General features: G+C 38.4%; 1 protein-coding gene across 1 annotated transcript in view; it reads right to left on the bottom strand.

Annotated features, from left to right (window-relative positions):
- LOC112136147 (matrix metalloproteinase-17) overlaps positions 1-22,878 on the bottom strand; it is a 133,594-nt gene that overhangs the window by 17,971 nt on the left and 92,745 nt on the right. The window contains exons 4-7 of the mRNA XM_024257741.2: positions 22,262-22,548; positions 11,615-11,791; positions 9,529-9,631; positions 4,085-4,167 (exon numbers count right to left, since the gene is read on the bottom strand). Coding sequence (XP_024113509.1) covers positions 4,085-4,167; positions 9,529-9,631; positions 11,615-11,791; positions 22,262-22,548 — 650 coding nt within the window. The remainder of the gene's footprint in view (positions 1-4,084; positions 4,168-9,528; positions 9,632-11,614; positions 11,792-22,261; positions 22,549-22,878) is intronic.

The following is a 22,878-nucleotide window of genomic DNA, read 5'->3' as shown; positions in this document are numbered from 1 at the left end:
ACTCTTGTCTTCTGTCTCTTCCTAATGAAAACTTTAGCAGGACAACTAATTTCTGGCACTAAACAATCACCAGCCTTCTCAGCAGAATGTTGCAGGATTAGCTCCTGTTGAAAGAAAGCCATCAATACACTTTATGTCCTAAGCTTTTTTAGTTGCCAGTTCACTTTAGAGTTCAGTTTAAAGGTTAGAACATTAAAGCCACAGGGCAGCAAACATCCCAAGGAAGCGCTAGCAAGTAGATCAGGATTAGACTCAAATTGCTAAAGTTTTGTGCAGCTACATCCACTTTTATCAAACTTGTTTTCATCATTCAGAACCAACAAATGCTGTTAATTGTCCAGTGACACTTCTACTAGAAATGATGTGGACAAGGATGATTTTTTTTGTATCACCTACCTACTTTTTTGATTAAATGTGAGATTTTGTGTAAAGTAGTTTAGTTTTCAGATGTAAACAGATCTTTATTGCAGTTTCAAGTGTATAGGAGTAAAAAATAAACAACAAAACTTGAATATTAGTGAGACAAAAGCAAAAAAAAAAGTTTCAAAAATCAACCAAAGTCAGTAATCATCCATAATATGACAGGAGTGATTACAAATAAATTAAATTGTCCACAAAGATGCACAATAATGACTTACTGACAGACACTAAACCTTAAAAGAAGTATTTTAGGATCACAAAACTGCCAAAATCCTCCTAAGGAGCCTTAGGAAAAGCCAAAAGAAACACCAAATGAGCTCAATAACATATAAACAGCTACAACAGCACCATAAAAACCAGCACGCACATATTGCTACCTCCTTCCTCCCAGGAGAAGAGGAGAAAGGAGCGCTGCTTTCTATTGGTCCGTGTCCAGGAACCCATTGTTCAAAGATCCACCTCTGGGTGAGCTCAACGAGATCAGGCCTTGGACCATTGTTGCTCTTTTATTTCCATTATTTCTTTTATCCATTATGTACCTAAAGCAAATGTGCACTGCTCTGCAGACTGTGCTGTTATTTATTACACTGCATCCACACTAATGCTTGCCTTGGCCATTCGGGCAAATCAATCAAGGCAAAAACTTTTACACTGTTGGTTTCTTGTTTATACTTTAATTCATTTACAGATTAGCCTGATGAATTTCATAATTTTGTAATTAGATTTTTACTATTTTAAATCAAAGAAAGATCCATATACGGTACTGTATGTTGTCAGATATTGCTTTATTTTCTGGGTTTCTTTACAAAAGGCAGAAAAAAATAACAGTAATCTGCTGTGAAAGAAACAGCAGCAAGGTTACAGCAGAACTGCAAGAATCTAGTTTCAAACGGAGCATGTTCCCATTGATTCCCAAGTTTAAGAAGTCCAACTTCAGGCGCAAAAAATGAATGACAAACACAAAGCTTACAAACGTTTTAGAAATTTATTTAAACACTTAAATCCCAAAAACTGTGGGTTGTAGAGGATCTTTTTCAGACAAATTTTAGTATGTATTTTTCTGTATCCCTGTCTTTCATAGTGCAGTCTACACCTTCCAGAAGTTTATTTCCTGTTGTAAGTATTAGTACAATTATGCTAACAAGATTCAATTCAGAAAATATTTTAGAAAAAAAAAGTAGGATTATGGTTATTTATTGGCAATCATTTTTAGAAAACAACTTAATATCATTAAAAGGGAATTTTGTTGAAATTTTATTTTAGATTAATTTAGTGATGGTGTTGGATCTTTATGGCCCTAAAACGATTCTATGTAAACTTGTTTCTTAAAAGCATCATGAATCCTCATCAAAAGTTTCCTTTCATACCTTGAGAGAAAACAATTTACTGTATTTACCAATTTATATCAATTTATATACCTGGCACACAATACGAGAATCGTGATTAAACTGTGCATGATTACTGCACTGTTTATATGCAATTCATTAGTTATTTGTGCATCAATTTTAACATGTTCACTGTATACACAAAATGAAAGGGGTACAGTAGAAAAGTCTGTTAGTCATACGTGGAATGGTTGTGGAAAGCCACAGATTTGAGTATGCAGCTCGCAAAAATCCTGCACACTTGCTTATGATTTGGTAATTGTGTATAAACCACGTAAAATACACAAGCTATGTATTTCTCAACCAATCAAAAATTTTGAACACCTCAAACTGAATTTATTTGAAAGACTCGTTGGCCGGAATCCTCAATGAACATCAGATCATCGAACGATAAACCCAAAAAATACTTATGAATTACATATATTACGCATGTAGTGCTGCCACAAACCATTATTTTAATAGTCACTGATTATTTTTCACGATTAGTCGACTAATCGGGTTTTGCACAAAGTGGATGTGAAACACACATCTTGACCATCATAAGCTTTCAACTAACTAAAAACTAGATATACTCTTACCTGCAACAATGCTAGTATGAACGCTGTAAGCTGAATTTGCCACTGAAGATACTAGTGCTGTTAGCTGAAGATGTCAAAATTGATAGCTGAAATCGCTGAAGCTGATAGCTGAAATTGCTGAAGCTGATAGCTGAAAATGTTGAAACTGATAGCTGAAATCACTAAAGCTAAGAGCTGAAAATGCTGAAGCTGGAGCTGAAATCACTAAAGCTAAGAGCTGAAAACGCTGAAACAAATAGCTGAAAAAGCTGAAGCTGATAGCTGAAACTGCTAAGGCTAATAGCTGAAATCACTAAAGCTAATAGCTGAAAACGCTGAAGCTGATAGCTGAAATCACTAAAGCTAAGAGCTGAAAACGCTAAAGCTGGAGCTGAAATCGCTGAAGAAAATAGCTGAAAACGCTGAAGCTGATAGCTGAAATCGCTGAAGCTAATAGCTGAAACTACTAAGGCTAATAGCTGAAATCACTAAAGCTAATAGCTGAAAACGCTGAAGCTGATAGCTGAAATCGCTGAAGCTAATAGCTGAAATCACTAAAGCTAATAGCTGAAAACGCTGGAGTTGAAAGTCAGCTAAAATTAGTTAAATGCCAAATTAGCCTAAAAAAATGACAACTAAACAGCTAGCATGCAGCTGAAATATTAGCCATATTCCAAAACACATTAAAAAACTAAAAAAAGGTCTAAGTTCGCCAAAACAGCATGCTGCTGAAATATTAGCTAAACTCCAAAATAGCCTTAAAAATCTAAATAAATTCCAAAATAGTCCAAAATGCTAGCATAATGCTACACTCTGACCCCATATAACATAAGGTAACGACTAGTCCTCGACTAAATTAGTGGTCGACTATTTTAATAGTCGATTAGTCATCGATTAGTCGACTAATCGTGATAGCCCTGTACAATGTATGACGAAAGGCTAAATTACATACTTATACAATAAGAAAATTGTACATAGTGGCAGTGTGACACAGCTTACAGCCAAATGTGTTGTCAGAAATTGACTTTTCTGTCTACATTTTGTCCCCTGGCTGTATCGTGGTTCAGGTTTTGCAGCCTTGTTGTTTCACACATTCCCCCCCAACATAATTTTGCATGCTTTTTTATTCATTTTTAACAGAGCCTTGAGCTCTGTGTCCTGATTGACCAGCAGACCATTGTCAATCAGTTTCCTTCATGTCATGTCTCCTGTACCGAATGTGTTCACTTTGTCAAATTTACATAGATGTTTGATCCCAATCAGATCTTTGTTGTCATTCTATAACACTGTCATCATGTCTGTCTGAGAAAAGTAGAGAAAGTGTGTAATAAGAGGTTTTATGAGGGGTTTTCATAACTACTTTCTAGATTTCACTTATTGAGGCATATTTTTTGAACCTCTGATGTAACAGTACAGCTGTTGCATGACAAATAATTTCCTAATCTATTAGTTCCAAAAATCTGGTTGTCTGTCTCTTGCCTTTCACTTGTCCATTCAGATCTAATCTGGATTCTGACTACATTAAAAAAGAACAAAACAGCAGCTCAAAAACAACTTTAATATTCATTGAGTGACTTTTCCGTTCACTTGACCATATTTTTTGTTTTAATTTGACTGTTTTCTGCTATATAGAAGTGAGTATGTTTAGTTATGACAAAAACCATCTCTGAGCTTTTATTTCCAGAATTCTTTCTGCCTCTTTTTATTTCGAGTTCAGAATACCTTTGAAAAAGAAAGCCTCCCCCCGTATTTGGGCCACGGCATCAAAGCGACTGGTGCATCTGTCTGGGGCGTCCTGCACCAGCCTGAGAGAGACAGAAAAGTCATTACTAAAGCTAAGGGAAAACAAAAACTGTAGTTCATAAACATTAAAGATGTATTTTTTATACTGGGAATCATGCAAGTTTCATATATAAAGACCCACTCCAATCATCTTTTGATCTTCTGTGAAAGCAGATGGACTTTAAATTATGATTATGCAGTTTTTGAACAAAATTTTTTTAAAAGTGTGTTGGTTTCTAGGACATAGTTTCTGCAGAATGGCAGGAGTTCATTAGAAATTCACTTACCCCTTTCCACTCTCTCCCACTAGCTTACAGCCCCTCACAACCCCAACTTAACATTAGCAGTGCAACAAAAATGAAGAGAAATATTGGAGATATCCAGTCGTATAATTCTGATCCAGATTCCAGCTCAGACGAGGAAAACAGAAGTATGTGGATCTGTTTGTCTGCAAGTGGATGCTCAGATTGTAGCAGAGCCATCATAAGAAAAATGTCATGTTAAAAACATAAAAAAAAACAAATTTTTGCTCCTCTTTAACATGAAAATAAAAAACAAAATTAATGCAAGCTCCAGCCTTTATGACCTAAACCAGTAACCCCCCCCCTAAAAAATAAAACAAGTGTCTTAATATTCTAGTCTTCAAAAAGCTATCTGGTGCCCCGATCTCCATGTTTACCCTAATTAAAAATGCTTGATGTGGGATAAGACGCCGTCACACAAACGCAGTGCAGTCCACCAGCTCATTTGGCCTTGAGGATAAGAAGCGATTTGACGGCGTGACGTGGTCGGCCTGCCAATGCTGAAGCCGGGAGCGCCACAGACCTGCCACTGTGAGTGAGAGCCCTCGTGTTCACCACAAAGGTCCTCATTCAGAGCTCCAGCAGCAAGCTGCGTTTCCAACCATTGTCAAGCATAATGCATGCATCCTAAACTGATGGAGCTGCTAATTCAGATTGAAAGACCAAAACCAGAGACAGACTGTGTTTGTTTGTTTTGTTTTTTTAATTGTGAGCCTCAAAAGATTTGAGTTGTATTGACCAGGGGCTTTGCAAGTTATTCTCTGTGAATTAAATCACATCTTGATTTCTCCCCAAGCAACCTGCCTCTTTTCGTATATCTTTTTCTTTTGGCAACCATGCTAATGCTAAATCATCTATCTTAATTATAGAAAATGTAATTGCATGTAAAAACAATTAACTTCCCCACAGCTGGTTTATTTATGAATTAAAGATGCACAATGCTTGACAGAAGTAATTAACTTTAGCTTGTTCATGAGGTTAGTCATAAATTACAGTTTCACTACCAATAAAAATAGATTTGTACAAAAAAAGGACTGAATAGAAAATGTAGGTTTTAGACTGCAGGTTCATATTCATGATACTGCTCAGCTGGTACTTCTTGCCCTTTGAGCAAACTGTCTAGATTTATTACGGATATTTTTTTCAGTTATGTCTTTAACTAGAAAGAACTACTTTTATCCATTTTTTCCCCATATTTTTATTTAAATTTGTAGTGTTACATACATTTACTACTCTGTTCACACCGTTCAAGAATGCGAGTTCTTGAATGTCACTGATGTTCACACTGGACAAGCAGGGAGGGGCTTCTTCTCCTTTTCTTTCTCTGGAAGAGGTTTGGTGCGAAATGTTGATCTTGCAAATCATCCATGCGTCACAAACAAATCTGAGTCCCTGATTGGTCAAAGTTCGACTTGGTTTTACTTTCAACGTACATTCAAAGGCTGCAGGTTTGTCCAAAGAGCTCAAAAACGGTCATGGAAAATAATGTACAGTAGCAACCACTGACATAAATGGAGACGGACAAAACAAGGTTGACGTCGTCGAAATGAAGTCAATTCAGTCACCATTTTTACCCGATTTTGCCATTATGGGACCAGAGGATGTTAATAAGCAGCGATTGGTCCGAGAATCTGTCAGTCAAACACTTTGAATATTGGAGGTGGGGCCACTAGGAACCACATGCTCTTATGAGGCATCTGATTGGCCAGTTTACAACTTTAAAAACTTATAATAATGAAAATCTATTATGTAAAAAAATAGGTTTAGCAAGAAGATGTTACAAAGAGACAAGAATGGTTATTCTGACAAACAGAATGACTGTGTAATAGCTGTGTATTTCTCAATAGAAGTCTGTGGGATTTTGGCTTTCTGGGACCAGCAAGTACTTACATTTAGGAACAAAGAGTACGACAAAATACTACAGCTAAAGCCTTTTGGAGCAAAAACCTCTCGGCAACACAAGTGCTCAATAAGAGCAGAAAAACTGCATATTATAGAAAAACAAAACTGCAGACTTTTTGCAAAGGTACAATACATGAATAATTGTTGAAAAATTCAGAGCAAGTCTAACATTAACCAAAAACAAAACACCTAATGCTGATGTGAATGTTTGCAGCACATTGTGTTATGTTTTCAATTTACTGCTAATTGGGTGGCCTGATCAGGAGTTTGGAAAACATTTTTCCAGCACTGTTCCTTTTACCGTAGAATTTGTAAAAGCCCATTTATTCCTGTGTTGATTGATGATCAGAATATTCATGTTTGCTCATTTAGGGATCAGATTCCTGAAAATCATCTTCTGTTTGTTTAATTCAGTCGCTGCAGTCACAGACGACACAAACTGCTTTGAAACCACTTCCTAGCCTTTACCTTAATCGTAATTTTTTTCTTCCCTGCTGTCTGCCCTCTTCTTTCTGCCTCCTCATGCACGGTGTGGTGCACACAGCAATAGCAGACGCTACAATGAGTGCTGTTCCCCATTTAAATAGGGTGAGGGGAAATGGACTGAGCGCAGCAGCATCAGTCAAAGGCTGAGCTCGTATCATCAGTATCATCTTCACTGATTCTTATTTACTCATCGTGAAAGTTAAGGCTTACTATCTCTCTAGGGTGACTCTCCAGGTGTTTGTAACATTTTGAGAGCATGTTACTGCTGTGAACCGGTCGTTGTTTGAGGGAAAAACAAGGATTTGATCAAACAGCTGGATCATTAATGATTAACATGCTTGTCAGGAGGTTAGAATCAATGAATGATTTAATGCTCAGATCTTGTTTAATAACTACAAATAGTTAAACAAAATTAAAATAAATTGAAATTCCCACTTTGGCCGTTTTTTTATTTCTTTTTTTAATAAAAAAAAAAAAACGTTTTTTTCTAGGGTATAGTTTCATCAAATCGGCAATAGTATAATGTTAATTTAACTCTTAATAGTTGGTGGGTCTACTGTCACAGAGTAAGCACTCCCCCCTTCCCATCATCCAACTAAAATATCCAGCAGTGTCTGAGCTTTTCAGCTCTACAGTTTTGAGCCACGTGCCAGCTCAGATGGGGAGGACGTATTTGGATCTAGTCGTCTACAAGTGGGATGGGAGTGGAGCAGGGAGCTGACTGTAGCTCCTACGTCAAAGCTACACAAGCTTTTTCCAACAGGCTTTTTTCATTTGCTCCTGTTTAACAAAAAATTAATATAGAAATACTAAAAAATGAAATTTTAAGCCATTTTTCTTTTTATATGTCCTCTATCATGAGAAAAATGTTAAAAACACTTTTAATTTGAGTGAGTCTTTAAAGTTAATTTTGCCCCTTTGCAACACAGATGTCATGACGACTCTACATAGTTTCACACATAAAACTTCTGAGAAAAAAATGCTTCTGAAGTAAAAATGAATTATTTTGCATCTTTGTATTTCCTTTTTGCATCCATGCCTGTATGTAGCCTCTTTTAGGTGTTTTTTTTCTGAAATCTGGTTGATTATTCCCATCTGGTTTGAGTTAATCGTCACACCTGCTGCTCGTTGTGATAACGTTTTCACCATTTAGGTTAGTGGTTTCTGTTCCTCCTAGTCACTTCCTTCTGTCACTTTTTAACTCACTAGTTTCAGTCAATTTTAACATTTTTTTAAAAATTGTACTTACTTATTTTTTTCCTGCTGAAACCTGTTTTATTTAATAAAACACAACAGTTTTCTAAAAAAAAATGTAATTGTTATGTGTGATTTCTACTCTTATTTTATCTGAACATAAGAACAGGAAACAATTCTATTTTATTATTTAAGTTTTGGGGCTCATATATGACACAGTAGAGCTGTCTATCTTTGCATAGACATTGTTTAAAGACCCACTTCAAAGAAAATTGTGTTTTTAACATGTTCTTGTGATATTTTTCTCAAGATGGAGAACATAAAAGAAACACAGCAGTTGTTAGAAAGGAGCTGTGGCCAAAAACTTTAATCTGCCACACCATTTCCTGCTATTATCACTGTTTGGAACCTTAGCAGTTTGGCAGCTGTATTTGATGTTATGATCCATGTCCTTAAGTGGAAAAAATGTTTCTTGTATCAGCTAAAGATGCCAGCTGGAGCCTTACTCTCAAAGTAATATGAAATCGTCTTTTTGAAGGTTATGTTTGAATGCAATTGAGATGTATTTACCATGTATGTAATCCAAAAATAATACAAGTTGTAGTTTAATTTTTTCTTAGCACTTTGAGGTGATTTTAATAGAGAAAGGACTGTTACTAAACTTTATAGCCATAAAGACACCCTAAATAACTCCAGTTCTCCTCAAATGCTACTTTTCTCCTGTGTTACTTTTGTTGCCCCCTGGTACTAAAAATGAGAACAACCAACAAGAAATATATTTCTCTAAAAATGACACGTAAATGACCCAAAGAAACACAAAAAGACAATCAACATCTCTGGATAATCCGAGCTAATGGGAGGGAAACAAAAACACCTGTTTGTGAGTATCATCCACCCCGGATCATTAAGCTAAGCACCACGGTGGGCAGGAAAAATGGAGCGTTTGATCAACTCATATCTTAAACGTACCTCTGAAATCTTAAGAGGCCCAGAGTAGAATTTGGCTTTATTTTATCAATAAATGACAGACTGAAAATGTATTTCTTAAACTTAATATTATCTTTGAGAACTTTAGAGTAACACCAAATACAAGAAAAAGGTCAATAATTTACTGTAAAGATTTACTGTGTCACTTCATCATGTCAGGATAGACTGATTAAAAATGTTTTCCACTTTTCCACATAATTTTACCTTATAAATGTCAGCATGTAGGCAGTCGGCTTAGTTATGTGTTTATGCGCCGTTCATCCATCTGGTCTCTGAATGGGTTGTGTTGATTCAGCTGCCAGAACCAAAAAAATTGGGGGACCTCTGTCCCACAGGTCTGTGCATTATTACATTTAAGAGCCACAAGGGATTCTACTTATTTGTAGCTTTAGGTTCCAGTGTTCTTCCCCGGGGAACATGCACCACAACCGTTTGCTGTAGAACTGTTTACCTGGGTGGTGAGGTGTGGATTCAGAGAGGTACAGAAAAGAAGGCAGAATGTTCCTCACTTACAGGGGAGTGGATCTGTTGTCAGGTAGATCCAGCAGCACAGGAGGATCAGGCGTTTGGGAGGCGCCGCCAGGCTGATTTGTGTATGACACTGAGTCTCTAACACCTGGATATTTCACAAGAACACAGCAAAGACAAACGTTTGTTTAGATTAAATGTCCTTTAAACTCTCAAATACATCAATTTGGCTTATTTTTAGAACAAAAGTGACATAATTTAAGTGTTCCTGGTTACTTACATTAATATTCTACTATAGGCGAAATCCACTAGGTAGGATAACAGATGTTTTAAGGTTGTAAAACCCTTCACCACAAGATGTAGACACTTTTCTCAGACATTAACATTTTTGAACTTTTCTCTCTTGTTTGAAAACTCAAAGTTCAAACTTTTGTTGAAAAATATTCAAGAGTTATGCAGAGCTGAATCAAACACATTTTTATTCCCAAGTTGTCACATATAATATCATGTGGTTAAGGACCCCTCCTCGTCAAAAATTGACGTTTTGGGTGTCTCCTACTCATCGTTTTTTTTGACGTGTGGGCTTTTCCAAGTAAATCAGGGCTTCTCAACTTCCGGGCTGCAAATCGGTACAAGATGTGAACCGGACCAGTACCCTACCGGATCCGTACCGGTTCCAAGGACACAGACCGGGACTGGACACGGTATTGGACATGGGCCGATACTGGAGACGATACCAGATGCAGCGCTGGACCCAGACCGGGAACGGACACGGTACTGGACACAGTACTGGACATGGATCGGAACCAAACACTGACCTGTACTGGACATGATACCAGATGCAGTACCAGACCCGGACTGGGAGTGGACATTGTACTGGACGTGGTACCATACACGGACCGTTACCGGACATGATACCACATGCAGTGACAGACCCAGACTGGGAATGGACATGGTACTGGACACTATATATCAGATGCAGTAATGGACCCAGACCGGGAATGGAATTGTACTGAACGTGGTACTGGACACAGACTGGTACTGGACATGTTACCAGATGTGCTACCAGACCCAGACCTGGAATAGACATGGTACCTGCTAAGCCGCCCGGGGGACAGCTTAGCAAGATCTGCTGCCCTAGATCGGGCAGAGCAAGCGAGCGTCGACACGCAGGATCCGGCTGAGCATCCGCAGACAGAAGTAACATTTAAAATGGCCGTAATCCGGGTGTAGCTCTCACTGCACTGTGTGGAAAGCCCGTACTGAGAGAGATTGAATAATCCGGTGAACCCAGACATGACAAGGTGCTTGCCAGTGTCTCTATAGAGCTCTCCAAAACATATAAACCCAAGCTACTCGCTCAACATCATCCATGTTTTCCATTTTGTGGCAATGCATGAATTCCAGAACAACTTTAAATTTATCACGAGATAAAGAGAGGTGGCAGATGCGAATTTAACATGCCGGCTGTGCCCAGTGTGAATGTAGCATTATGGTACAGCTACTGGCCACATCCTGAGGACCAGTCTGCATCTGGACAAAACACCCAGAGCTCTTTAATTGGAAAAGCCAGCATGTCAAGAAACAACAAGTTGGGGAGACCCAAAATGTGAAAAAGTGACGCGGAGGGGTCCCTAACCACACTTCAATTTGTGATGACTCTGGAATACGAATGTGGTGGCTGAACACCTTCTGTACAGGAGAAACAATATGGGGGAGATTGATTGACAAGGTCAAAAGGTAATCAGGTATCAGAAATTGCACAGAAAAAATCCAGAAAACAGCAATACTGCAAAAGATGAACTGCGAACACTGTATTTGACTTAAAAAGGAGGAACAATTGCATTTTGTTTACAAAAAACTGTTAGTTTTACCTCTAAAACCTTTCATTTTCCCACTCATATCACTCCTTTGCTGCACCGTCTTCTACAATTTTGTCTGACAATTTATCCACACCCACACTGTCATTAACCTCTCCTGCACAGTCCTTCTATTCAAGGGCATAATGTGATAAGGTTATATGCAATAAAGAGGTCCAATTATCTCCATTCACATGTTCATTAGTCAATAACCTCCCCCCGCAGGTCTACACACCCCCTCCGGTTCAGTCTGAATGGATTTATCCTCGTACCATAGAGCTGCCAGACTCGCACTTTGTCCTCGTAGGGCAGGTCATATTTCAGAGGGTCTCCCACTGGACCCTGGTAATACGGTCTCATGATGGACTCCATGGCGGAGGTGTGCACGAGGCCGATGGCATGACCGAACTCGTGGACTGCCACTGCGAACAGATCCATCCCATGAGACTCTGAAAGAGACGAAGACAACGAGAAGCTGTCATTCTTTTCTGCACGGACTTTCATCAAAGCCTTCGCATAATAGAACAAACGGGGAAAATTAAAAACCTCCTAATGATGACTCGCAATTACCCCCTCATTTACATAGGAGTTAGATTACAAGTGATTCTAGTTGAAAGCGAATTTTCACCTTTCATAAATCATAAATACTCCCCCATCCTCCGGCTGTGATAGATGTCAAACTGCTGCTTAAAGTTTTGTGGAACTCGCACACCTCCTGTTTGCAGGTTTATTTCATTCAATTGAAGTCTATAGGTTGCAAGTTAAGAGGCATGACAGGTAGCTCTGGTGGCTGTGAGTGCTGTCTAGGCTGTGGTGCAGTGAGATAACTATGGTAATACTGCCTGAGCCCCTGGGCTGCCAATCAAGACCTAAGTGTGGAAAGACAGCTAAAGGAGCTGCAGGCTATTACAGCACATTTCCCTGGATGTTCTGCTAAAAGAAAAGGCAAAGCTTCCGAAAGCTCCTTGTCTGGCTCTGCTAAGCAAGACAAAACCTCGGGTTTTGAGATTTAGATTTGCTAACATGTGAGTACAAGTGTGTTGAGCCAAGTTAGCTTAGTGCTCCTTGGTGGCTCGGATCAAATCTGCATTCCTGTAACCTCATGTTGGGCTCAGCTTGGAGCGTTTGAGGAAAGACAAAGTACAAGTGAAGGCTTCTTTTGTCCACCACACATGGGACTTTCAGAGGCCAAACAGTAAATGTTATCTAAAGAGAAAAAAAAAATCCGAAGAGGATCAGGGGATCAAGAAAAGGCTCCAGGAAGAACACAGGAATTAAGAACAAATTAGGTACCATGTAATCACATTCAACCTGTTTCTGAGCTAAACACAGAAGTGCACACTGAGTCGCAACTGAGAGGTTTAAGTGGATCAACGAGATTCAACAAAACACTAAGCTGAGGTAAACAAACAAAAATACGAGCTATTTTTCACAAATGATGAAGCAGATGAAATGAAGATTTGAAGTGTGCTTCACCACAGGAGAATAGGTTTATGATTTCTGTTTTGCTTTGAAATCTAATATAGTGTAGGAGTAAAGCGTTCGCATTAAGAGGTTTCACTTTATCTGAACCCTTTAACCAGAGCTTTAGCACTAGTGTCGACATTTTTCTGATCACCATAACTATTTATGCGATAAATGCAATTCCAGTGGATCTGAAGTGGAGAAAAGCAGCCTTGCACTGTTATGTAACACTTTACGTTAGTCATCTGTTGCATATCGGTGCAAAGCTGATAGGAAAAACCGCCTTACTCTTTGTCTAAATCAGCTGATTTACGTTGATTGAGGTCAAAGATTTACGGTTTGTCATTATGAGTCGCTGGAGATATCTCCGCTGTTAAAAGAGTTAAAAAGGCTAAAAGCTAAAATGAAATGAACAAAACCTGTACTTCTAGTTTAAATCAAAAACAATCTCTAGATCATGCTTAGACTCTATTTTCCCATATTTTGTTTTCTATCTCCTATGACTTATTTTAAGGGTGTATTCAGACACACATTTCGTTTGTTTAAGCCTTGTGCTCTCTTACGGGGTCCAGATGACCCACCCTTACATTGAGGTGTTAGCCCTTCCATGACAAAGGCAGACAAGACTTCATGTCTGTCATCGGACACCAGTAAAGACCAACGATCATTGGAAAAAAAAAAAAGTTCGGTGCACTGTCTTGTGGGGTCCAGATGACCCCACTTTTAATGTAAACAAGCCTATAGGAGAGCGGAAGGGTTAAAGTGAAACCAGAGTTTGTTTCCCCTTTTCAGCCTGAGTACCCCAGTGGACCCTGGTCCAGGACCAGGAACCACTCCCAGATCCATCTTTAGAGGTGGTCTTGGTTTGTTTCCAATTGAACTGAGCTCCAATTCGCTAAGTTTCTTCAGTCTGTATAGACTCTGTGCTCAGAGTGGAACAACTGGACAAAAACGGCCACTGTAGCCGACCTTACGGGATATAAACAGAGTAGCAGAGCAACAATGAGACAGCAAACATTTGGTTGGATGAATGTAGGGACATTAAAACAACTTTTAAAGTGAAACACATTGCTTCACACACCGTTTTCCTAATAATCTATATTTCATAAACACTCATCAGTGTATCTTCTTAGTGGTCGTCTCCTCAGTAACCATCTTGCAGCACGCCACTGCTGTACCAAAGTGTTGAACCTGACGTTGATGCAGACATTCAAAATTGGTCAGAGAAATATGAAGTTTGAACTATCCCGAGAAGGATCGCTAAGCGTTGGACCTCCATTATTCTTTCCCTCGTTGCTTTGCCCCGCCTTCATAATTCCTGGCCAATGACTGAAGAAATCTTTAGTCACGTGGTTTTGTTTACAAGCTTTGGTTCAAAACAGAAAAGTCTTCTCACTACAGAGCAAATGCAGGCTTCAGGACTTGATCCAGACCAATGGACCAATGGACTTTTACAGTCTGAAAACACCCTAAAGGTTTTGTTTGATGCTTTATGACTTTAAGAAACACAAAAGACCCAGTCTGCTTAAACTAATCAGAAAACTGATTAAAAATGAGTACAAAGCTGCTTTTTATCATCTCTTTTTGTGTGAAAGCGTGTTTGACTGTCATGTGAGTACATTTTTGACAAAAGAGAAGTAAAGGACAGGTACCAATACAAACTTTGAAGCCTTTTTTTTTTAAGAAAGATGCTGCACTTTTGCATAAAAATAAAAAAAACTAAATATTTTATGTAAAGCAAAAAGAGGAAATAACAAGGACAAATATAGCTTATAAAGTTTTATAAATATCGTTTTAGCTGCATTTTTCAGCTCATAGAGTAAGGACGTCCAGACTGTATTTGTTTACTGAAACCAGAGTATTCGTATAAAATACCCCATCTTCTATAGACCCAACTTTTGATTCTCTATAGTGGATTGAGAATTCAACGGCAAATTGATTTACACAACTGAGAAAACTTTGAAGTTCATATCGAAATTTTCTGAATTTCATCAAACGGACATCTAAGAAACTTGGCCCAAACTGCAACTTTCAAATCTTATTTGTAAGTCTATGCTCTTCCAAGAAATCAAAGAACTGCACTGGAACCAAGAGAAAAAATAAGAGCTAAAATACGCTTGAAAGTTGTCTTTTAGAAAAAACACAAAATTCATGACTTTTTAATGTATGTCGGCCATATCATTTTGTTTCACTCTGTCCTCTTTAATAGAAATATTTTGTATTTTCTAGTACTTTTCCATTACAGCTTTTAGATTTAATCAAATTTTGGGAACAAATGCAAAAACTACAAAACAAATCAATTAAATTATTTCAATATTTAATTAGTAGGACCTTTACAGATATATGAAACTAAGCAGTTAGCAGGGGTTATGGTTTACACTAATCAAGAAATGTGTAAATCAGAAAGCCAATTAATTAGGTTTAAAGGATCAATATGTGCAAAAGCAGTGAACAATGACAAAGGAGGAAATCAGTTTTAAACATTCTTAATAATCCTTGTTATACTACATTTATGATTTAAGTGTTTTACGACCCTGATATTATTTCCTTAACGGCTTGCCATAAATTTGAACTTAATCTATTAAATTTCCCTCTTGACAAAAAAAACTTCTGAGATGCTCCAAAGCCACAGTGTGCACATTCTGGTAGTTGTCATGCAAGATAAAATTAGAAGTCTATTTTCATTACCACTCGCAGCTTTTATAGTTCCGAGGCGCAGCAGCTGTCTCTGTTGTAATCCTGATGAATAGACAACCCAAGAAGACCCAGGAGTGCTTTTCCCAGTTCAATAAAACCCAGAAAAACGGCAAAGCAGTTCCGCGAAGACAATACTGGAGCCTCCAAAGTGGACATGATGACTGAAAGATGGATTAGTGCGGGTTTGTAAAACATGACTGATGGGTTTCAGATATTGATTTTACTTGAGTTTTTTTCTTGTCGAGGGGGGGTGGGGCATCTGAGGAAACCTCAGCTGAACCTGCAGGCTGGAAACACTGACATTAATAACAAAAAAGTAAAATGAGTGAAATAAAATGTCAATTTCTCACGTTGTGTTCCTCCAGGAGAAAGTACGTGTATCTGTGATTGGTTTGGTGAAATACAGCCTTCCAAGAAGGGGCGTGGAGCCCTACAAGGGGGTGGTTCAGATAGGATATACTCATAAGAGGGCATGGAAAGTAAGTTAAGGTGAGGACAGGTCATACACACACACAAGAGCTGGAGCATTAGATCCAGTGGGAAATCAAGAGACAACAATCAGGTCAGAAAATCTCACTAATCAGGGAGGTTATCTATCAGCTGTCACACTTACAGAACATCAGTAATACTCTGAGATTTGTGTTCTTTGACTCCTATAGTGCCCTCTACACAATCCAGCAGGTAAAGCTGGAGGAAACTAGAGTGGACGGATAGCAGTGTAATGAAGCCACACAAATGTGTCAGAAAAGGTAGTTTGCAGCTCAGGAGAACCACAGGGCACTGTGCTTGTTCACATTATATTTTGGTTTTATACTTTGAACTTTTCATACAACTCCAGAAACTCGAACTTTCAAAACTTCTCCCACGGCACCGCACAAATTTGCTGTGTGTCTGAGAAGGACAAAAGTGAATACAGAACTATCATCCTGGATTTGTCAGCTGGTGCCAACAGAACCAGGACAAAGGGAATAGTGATTGATTTACAGTGGATTACCCTACCAGGAAACATTCAGGGCTCTGACTTTGAGGTAGGGAAGTTTCAAATACCAGTCCACTTATGATGGATGGATGAATGAACGGATGGATGGATGGATGGATGGATGCATGCATAGAAGGTCGATGGATGGATAGTAGTTGGTGAGAACATTGATGGATGGATGAAAGGAAGATGGATGGATGGAAAGAACTTTATCAAGCTATTGTTCATTGGTTACGTATGTGTACATGACAATGTGTGTAAAAAAAAAAATGCCCAACAGTTGACAGAAATCTACAAAGAAACCTATTTCCTCAGGAGTGCCTGACACACCTTTGTCTGTATCACAATCTGACACTCTGAGAACCAGTTATGAAAAGGAAAATAGGAGTAAACATTTAATGTTTTTTTAATCTGACTCTAAGACACTCTGTAATGAACAGAAACAAATAAATGTGCCTTCTTTGAACTTTTTATGTGGCCACCTGACAGATTGGATGGCTCAGTTGGCTGCTTATTGGGCTGGTGCACAAGAAACTTAGGTCCACTTCCCAGTTTGTGCAATAAGCTTACTCCTGTGAGGGCCATTAAGCAAGGCCTTTCACACTAGTGCCTAAAACTATATAGCCACAAGAGTGTCCTCGTAGTCTGGATCTCCCTGTGCCTGTCCCCAGCCCGGATAAAACACAGGGTTGTGACAGAAGAAACAAACTCTCAGCCGAACCACCAGTGTCAATCAGTGAAAGCTGTTGAAGATGTGCTGGAAGGTAAACATTAACCATCAGATTCATTTGTTTTAAAAAAAAATCATGAATCAAAGATAGCAGTTCTATTTACAACAGGTAGATGTTGGAAGGAGTTCAAACTTCAGAAACAAACATCTGCTCCAAACCAGCAAAGAAGAGTAAAGAGATGAACTACATGATCAGGACAGGAAAGGATGCAGAGGATAGCAGGAGCTGATGCTGACAGTAAAGAGCATATAGGTTCCTTGTTTCTTTTACCATCTATCTTGTGCATAAGAACTGGTTGAACAGACTTAAAAAAGGCAAATGAGAGGGTGGCTGTAAAGCATATCCACAAGCTTAGAGTGGTAAAATGAGCCAAATGTCAGACTGAAAGGTTTGAAGAACACATTGCTCTAAACTGAAAGTTAATTGGGAGGCGCTGTTCTTTTCAGTGCATTAGAAAGTCAAATAAGACTCTAAATGCTATGTTCAGTAAGCATTTTGGCCCAGAGCTAAGTCTCATATTGCAGACGACATTTGAGTCTCAAATTAAATGAGTGTAAGAGATTCCAGGAAAGGTGCTGTATCCTTTATTAAAAAGGACACCAGTAACAAAGCTGCGCAGTAAACCAAAAAATACAAATTTTTCGAAGCAGCAGCAGGGCAGAGTTGATTTTCAGCGTGAATGACCAGCTCCTATAGAGAGGTCGGGCGCAACCGAAGAGTAATGTTTACCATATAAACACAAAGAAAGTGTTTCATTTCATGTACATCTCCACTCTCACCAAAGGGAGTAAAAAACTAAAACTCTGAAAGAAACCAAACCAATAAAATAAGCTGATATGAAGCCAGTATCCTATTCCCACTGAGAGGCTTCTGTTTTTCACAATAAAGTTCTTTTTATTCTGTCTTCTACCACTTTTAAATAATTTGTGGCTGTAGAAAAAAAGGATTTTACATGTTGATATGCATAATAACACTGTATAGTTTGAACAAAAACCCACTTTTCATGTTCTTTTACGCTCTGCTCTCATTAACAAAACCTTGTCGATACAAAATGCCTCGGTAAACTACAACAGCATCCTGTCATGAGCATGCTGGGAGGTATAATTGGAGCAAATTAAGCAGTGGAAAAATATGGTTCACAGCTTTAGTGGTGCAAAAGCAAAAAAAACAAAAAAAAACATTGCCTCGTTGGCATCATCTATAGACCGTGGCCCTAATCTCTCTGTGCTCAATCTCCCACATTTTAATCAGAAGAGTGTCTGTGTGCTCTGAAGAATTATATTTTACCAAAATATTTTTTTATGGAGGCTATAAAAATGTGGAAGGCAGTTGATGACAGCCAACAACAGTCATTTGTTTTTTTGAGAAATTCATAAATTCTTTTTGATGAACATTTTAGCTGCTTTTCAGGATGAATTTAGGTCAACATAAAAATCAAAAAACTTTTCAATTTAAGATAGAAAAAAAAAGAGTGCTCAAACTATCAATTTGGTTCAGTTTCACACAAAGCAGCCCAAACGTTCCCTGTTGGGGAGCTGTTGTTTACTTTTGGTCTCTTGGGTGGTTCTTCTTATTAGGGCCAACCAGGATTTCTTTTTTCTGGTACCCAAGTTTAGGTGACATTTCACACCAGAAAAATAAAGTTATTTTACTTTTTGACATGTCTGTTTGCCATTTTCCATATAAAAGAGAACTAATGAGGTAAGAAATCATTTCAATTTTGCATTTCTGAATATTTCTCCTTTGATATTGCTGTAATTTAAACTTTAGCAAAGACGCTCTGTTTGAAGTAATGTGCTGCTGTGATGTCACAATGGCGTATGGCGTATACTGATATACAATGGTCAGGCCCAAGAGAGCCCTGATCTGCCTGATCAAAATTACACGTTTTTTCGCAAGGTTGTGAAGGTGAAGTGAGGCTGTGATCGCGGTGTGGCTGGAGGACCAGTCGCCCACCTCTCCCTGCTGCTGGAGGCGCAGCCACGGCTTGCCCCATGGGGGTCCCCCACTCCTCTCTTTCCGGCTCGCCCGGACGGGGGTTAACTCTGTTAACTACAATTTCATAGTTATTGGAAACACAACACATGAAGATCAACTGCATTCTTTTTTACATTTAGTCACTTAGTAAAAACTTTTAGCGAAAGCTATTTTCAAATAAGGTACAAAATTCGTAAAAATAGAGTCAGGGCCATTATATTCAACACTGATATGTAAAACAGCAACAAGGAATGTCAAGAAGTAGATGGAGGTTTTTCTATATTAGTTTCCTTCTGTAATACAACACTGAGTTGAGCTATTGAGTCACTCTGTACCTTTGCTAGATTTGTAATCGTTCCTGCTGAAACAACCAGACAAAAGTCTCTCTGAAACACATGCTGTCTACCTTCATGCCAGAAATCAACAAACACCTCCAGCTGGTTTCACTTCAACTTCCTTTATTTATAAAGTTCCCCTCCAGAGCAACAAAGAATCAGACTGCAAAAATCTATAATAAGATCAGAACTAAAATGCAGAATGAAAACAGTGAATTTGACATAAATATAAACTGATCAAAACCTCCACAGAGTGGTCGAAGTCAATGAGTAGAACTAAACCATTAGAATTAAAATCTAACGGGCAGGAAAAGGCCTTAAAGTCCCACTTTTCTATTGTCAAGGCGTTCAGTGTTCTTTCAATTATGATGGTGCAGTTTTTAGCCAAATTTTTTAAAACTTGAGTCGTTTTCAGGGACATAGTTTCTGAAGAGCGACAGGAGTTTGTTCAAAATTCATCTCTGAATTGTGGGGGGGATTGTTGCAGCAGAGCAAGCCCGCCCCCATTTCCCATCATCCATCTGTTTACATCCTCTCCCGCTAGCTTACAGACCCTAACACCTCCAAACTAACATTATCAGAGCAACGAAAATGGCCAGTAATTATAGAGCTGTCCAGTTGTACAGTTTGGAGACAGATTTCAGCTCAGATGAGGAAAACTAAGACGTACATGGATCTCTTTGTTTACAAGTGATGCATCGTAGCAGGGAGCTTGTGACCCCGCCATTGTAGCTTCTACCAAACAAATGCGATACTTTTAAAACGTTTTTCTATTTGCAACTGATTCAAATGAATTTGAATAAAGATATACTCAGAAATGCATTTTTAAGCTTAATTTTCTTCATATGCATTTATATATGAACATGTTAAAAACACACAAAGAAACAATTGTTATCTGAGGTAGTCTTTAAGGATCAAGTGGGTTTATTAAAATAAAAAATCAAACAGCTGAGGTGGTATGAGGTCAAAAAGTGATTAAAAAAGTAAATAAAAGAACCTTGAAACAAATTCTAAAATGTATAAAGAGCCAAAGGAGGGAAACTAAACCAAAAGAAGTGGTGCTTCAGCATTTTGGGACGCCTGGCTGACTCCAGAACACAGTGCACTGCATTAGCAAAGTCTTTTCCTGATCCCGTCTGGCTGAGCAGGACCGGATTTTTTAAAGCCATCACATGTGAGAGAAGCTGGACTTTACAGCTGCATTTATTTGTTAGTGAAAGTTAAAAACAGGATCGATCTTGACACTTGGATTCGTAACTGAAGCAGGAAAGCAAAGGTCCACAGAGAGGGCGGGGTACTGTTTCTGCTGGGGTGGAAGAGCACGGCTTCAGTCCTGCCCTCATTTAAACTCAGGTAGCTGCGTGACATCCAATTTTTGAAATGGTTTGTGGAGTCTGTGGGTCAGAGTTTCTGGGTTTTATGAGTGAGAGCCACTTCTTGTTAGGCAACAAGATATAACCGTCCAACGTCACCTCTAGGATTGGGAGGAAGTTTCAATTAAAAGCAATCCCAGATAATGATTATAATGTGAAAACTATGTTGAATATGCGTGTTTCTTAATTAAATCCGCTTTCCTTTGGCTACCTGTAAAAACTGACAACCCAGAACAACCTTGAATGTCTCCTCTTAGCGCCATTTCATGAATAGGTCTTTCATCGATTATTACTCCTTACTCAAGTTCAGTAACGATGGTGAAGCTTTGGGGTATGGTGGCAGCTTTTTCTTTACAGCTTCTGATATAATTGGTGGAAACATTTAGCCGTGAGGTAGAGCTCTTTAATCATCATAAACGTGGTGTTTTTCCTCGCCGTGATTTAAATGTAACATACAGAGTTTATGTAGAACCCTCATGGACGTCAAAGCTGGATCAATATGAGGCAACAGTAAAATTCAATTATGGTAGGAAAAGAAAGATTTAGTACTGACAGTAGTGCTAACACAAACGATTATTTTAATAGTTGATAAATCACCGATTACTTTTTATTAGTTGACTAATCGGGTCATGTAAAGCACACATCTTAACCATCCTTAGCTTTAAACTAGCTACAAACTAGACATATAGCATTACCTGTGATAATGCTAGTGCTAGTGCTGATAGATGAGGATGCAGAAATTGATAGCTAAAAATCACTGAAGCTTGTAGCTGAAAACGCTGAAGTTGATAGCTGGCTAAAATATTAGTTAAATACAAAATTAGCCCAAAAGCTGGGAAAAAAAAAAAAAACTTTGGTTAGCCAAAACAGCTAGCATGTCGCTGAAAAACTAGCTAAACTTCAAAGTACCTTAAAAGAAAAAAAACTTTAAAAACCCTAAATTTGCCAAAACAGCTAAATATTAGTCTAACTCCAAAACAGCCTAAAAAGCTAAAAATAAATAAATAAATAAAAAGGCAAAAATTAACTAAAATAGCTAGCATGTAGCAGAAATATAAGCTTAACTCCAAAATAGTCTAAAAAATACGTAATAAATGCCAAAAAAATCCAAAGAGCTAGCAGAACGCCATTATAACTTTGAACTTTACTACACTCTAACTCCATATAATATAAGGTAATGACTAATCGTGGCAGCCCTAACTGACAGTGCGTTTTTAAGAATATGTCTTAAATATGTCTTGAATTTGTCTTTTTTTTTTTTAAATAAACATACTTGATTTGAAGATGTTTTCCACCTCAAGTTTAAACAAATTTGACTTGTTTCTGGATTGTGTTTCTGTATTGTTCATACGCTGATCCTCACCCGGTGATCTGAACGTCCACGCCTCGTCGTCATCAAAGTGCGTGTCTCCGGCTGTGAATCTCTCTCCGGGGAAGAACGCGTGGGCCACCGTTCCTCCCGGACCGTCGAAGGGGTATCCGTCGTTGTGGTCGGCTTTGGTGAAGTCGATCTGGATGTCGGCGTCGTTCCCGGCCACCTCGTGGAAGTTGAGAGGCGCGATGTCGCTCCAGACTTTCAGGGCGTAGTACATGAGAGCTCGGACGGTGTCTCTGCCCAACAGAGCCGAGTCTTTGGGGAAGGTCCTCACTCTAGAGATAAAAAATCAACAATTTTGAATATATATTAGCAGACAATTACTGCAAAAATGTTTTAATACTTCACCTTGGTTAACAAACAAGAAAACAGAATATTCATAAAGTGCATATCATTTGATTTCCTTTTTTTCCTTTTGTTCCTGTTTTAACTTTGTTTTTTTCCCAATTTGAAGAAGTTTACCATGAAAAATGTATCTTTATTTGGGTCACTCTTATGTTTCTCTCAAGCTTCTCTTAGATGTTCTCACGTGTTCTTTAAGCGTCCTCTGATACACCAGATTCATAGTGGATTCTATGACCATGAGCTGACCAGATCTTGCTGCA

The sequence above is a fragment of the Oryzias melastigma genome, linkage group LG12 (assembly GCF_002922805.2).
Source record: "Oryzias melastigma strain HK-1 linkage group LG12, ASM292280v2, whole genome shotgun sequence".
Lineage (NCBI taxonomy): Eukaryota > Metazoa > Chordata > Actinopteri > Beloniformes > Adrianichthyidae > Oryzias > Oryzias melastigma.
The sequence above is the reverse complement of the archived record's forward strand: the minus strand, read 5'-3'. Positions and strand labels throughout refer to the sequence as shown.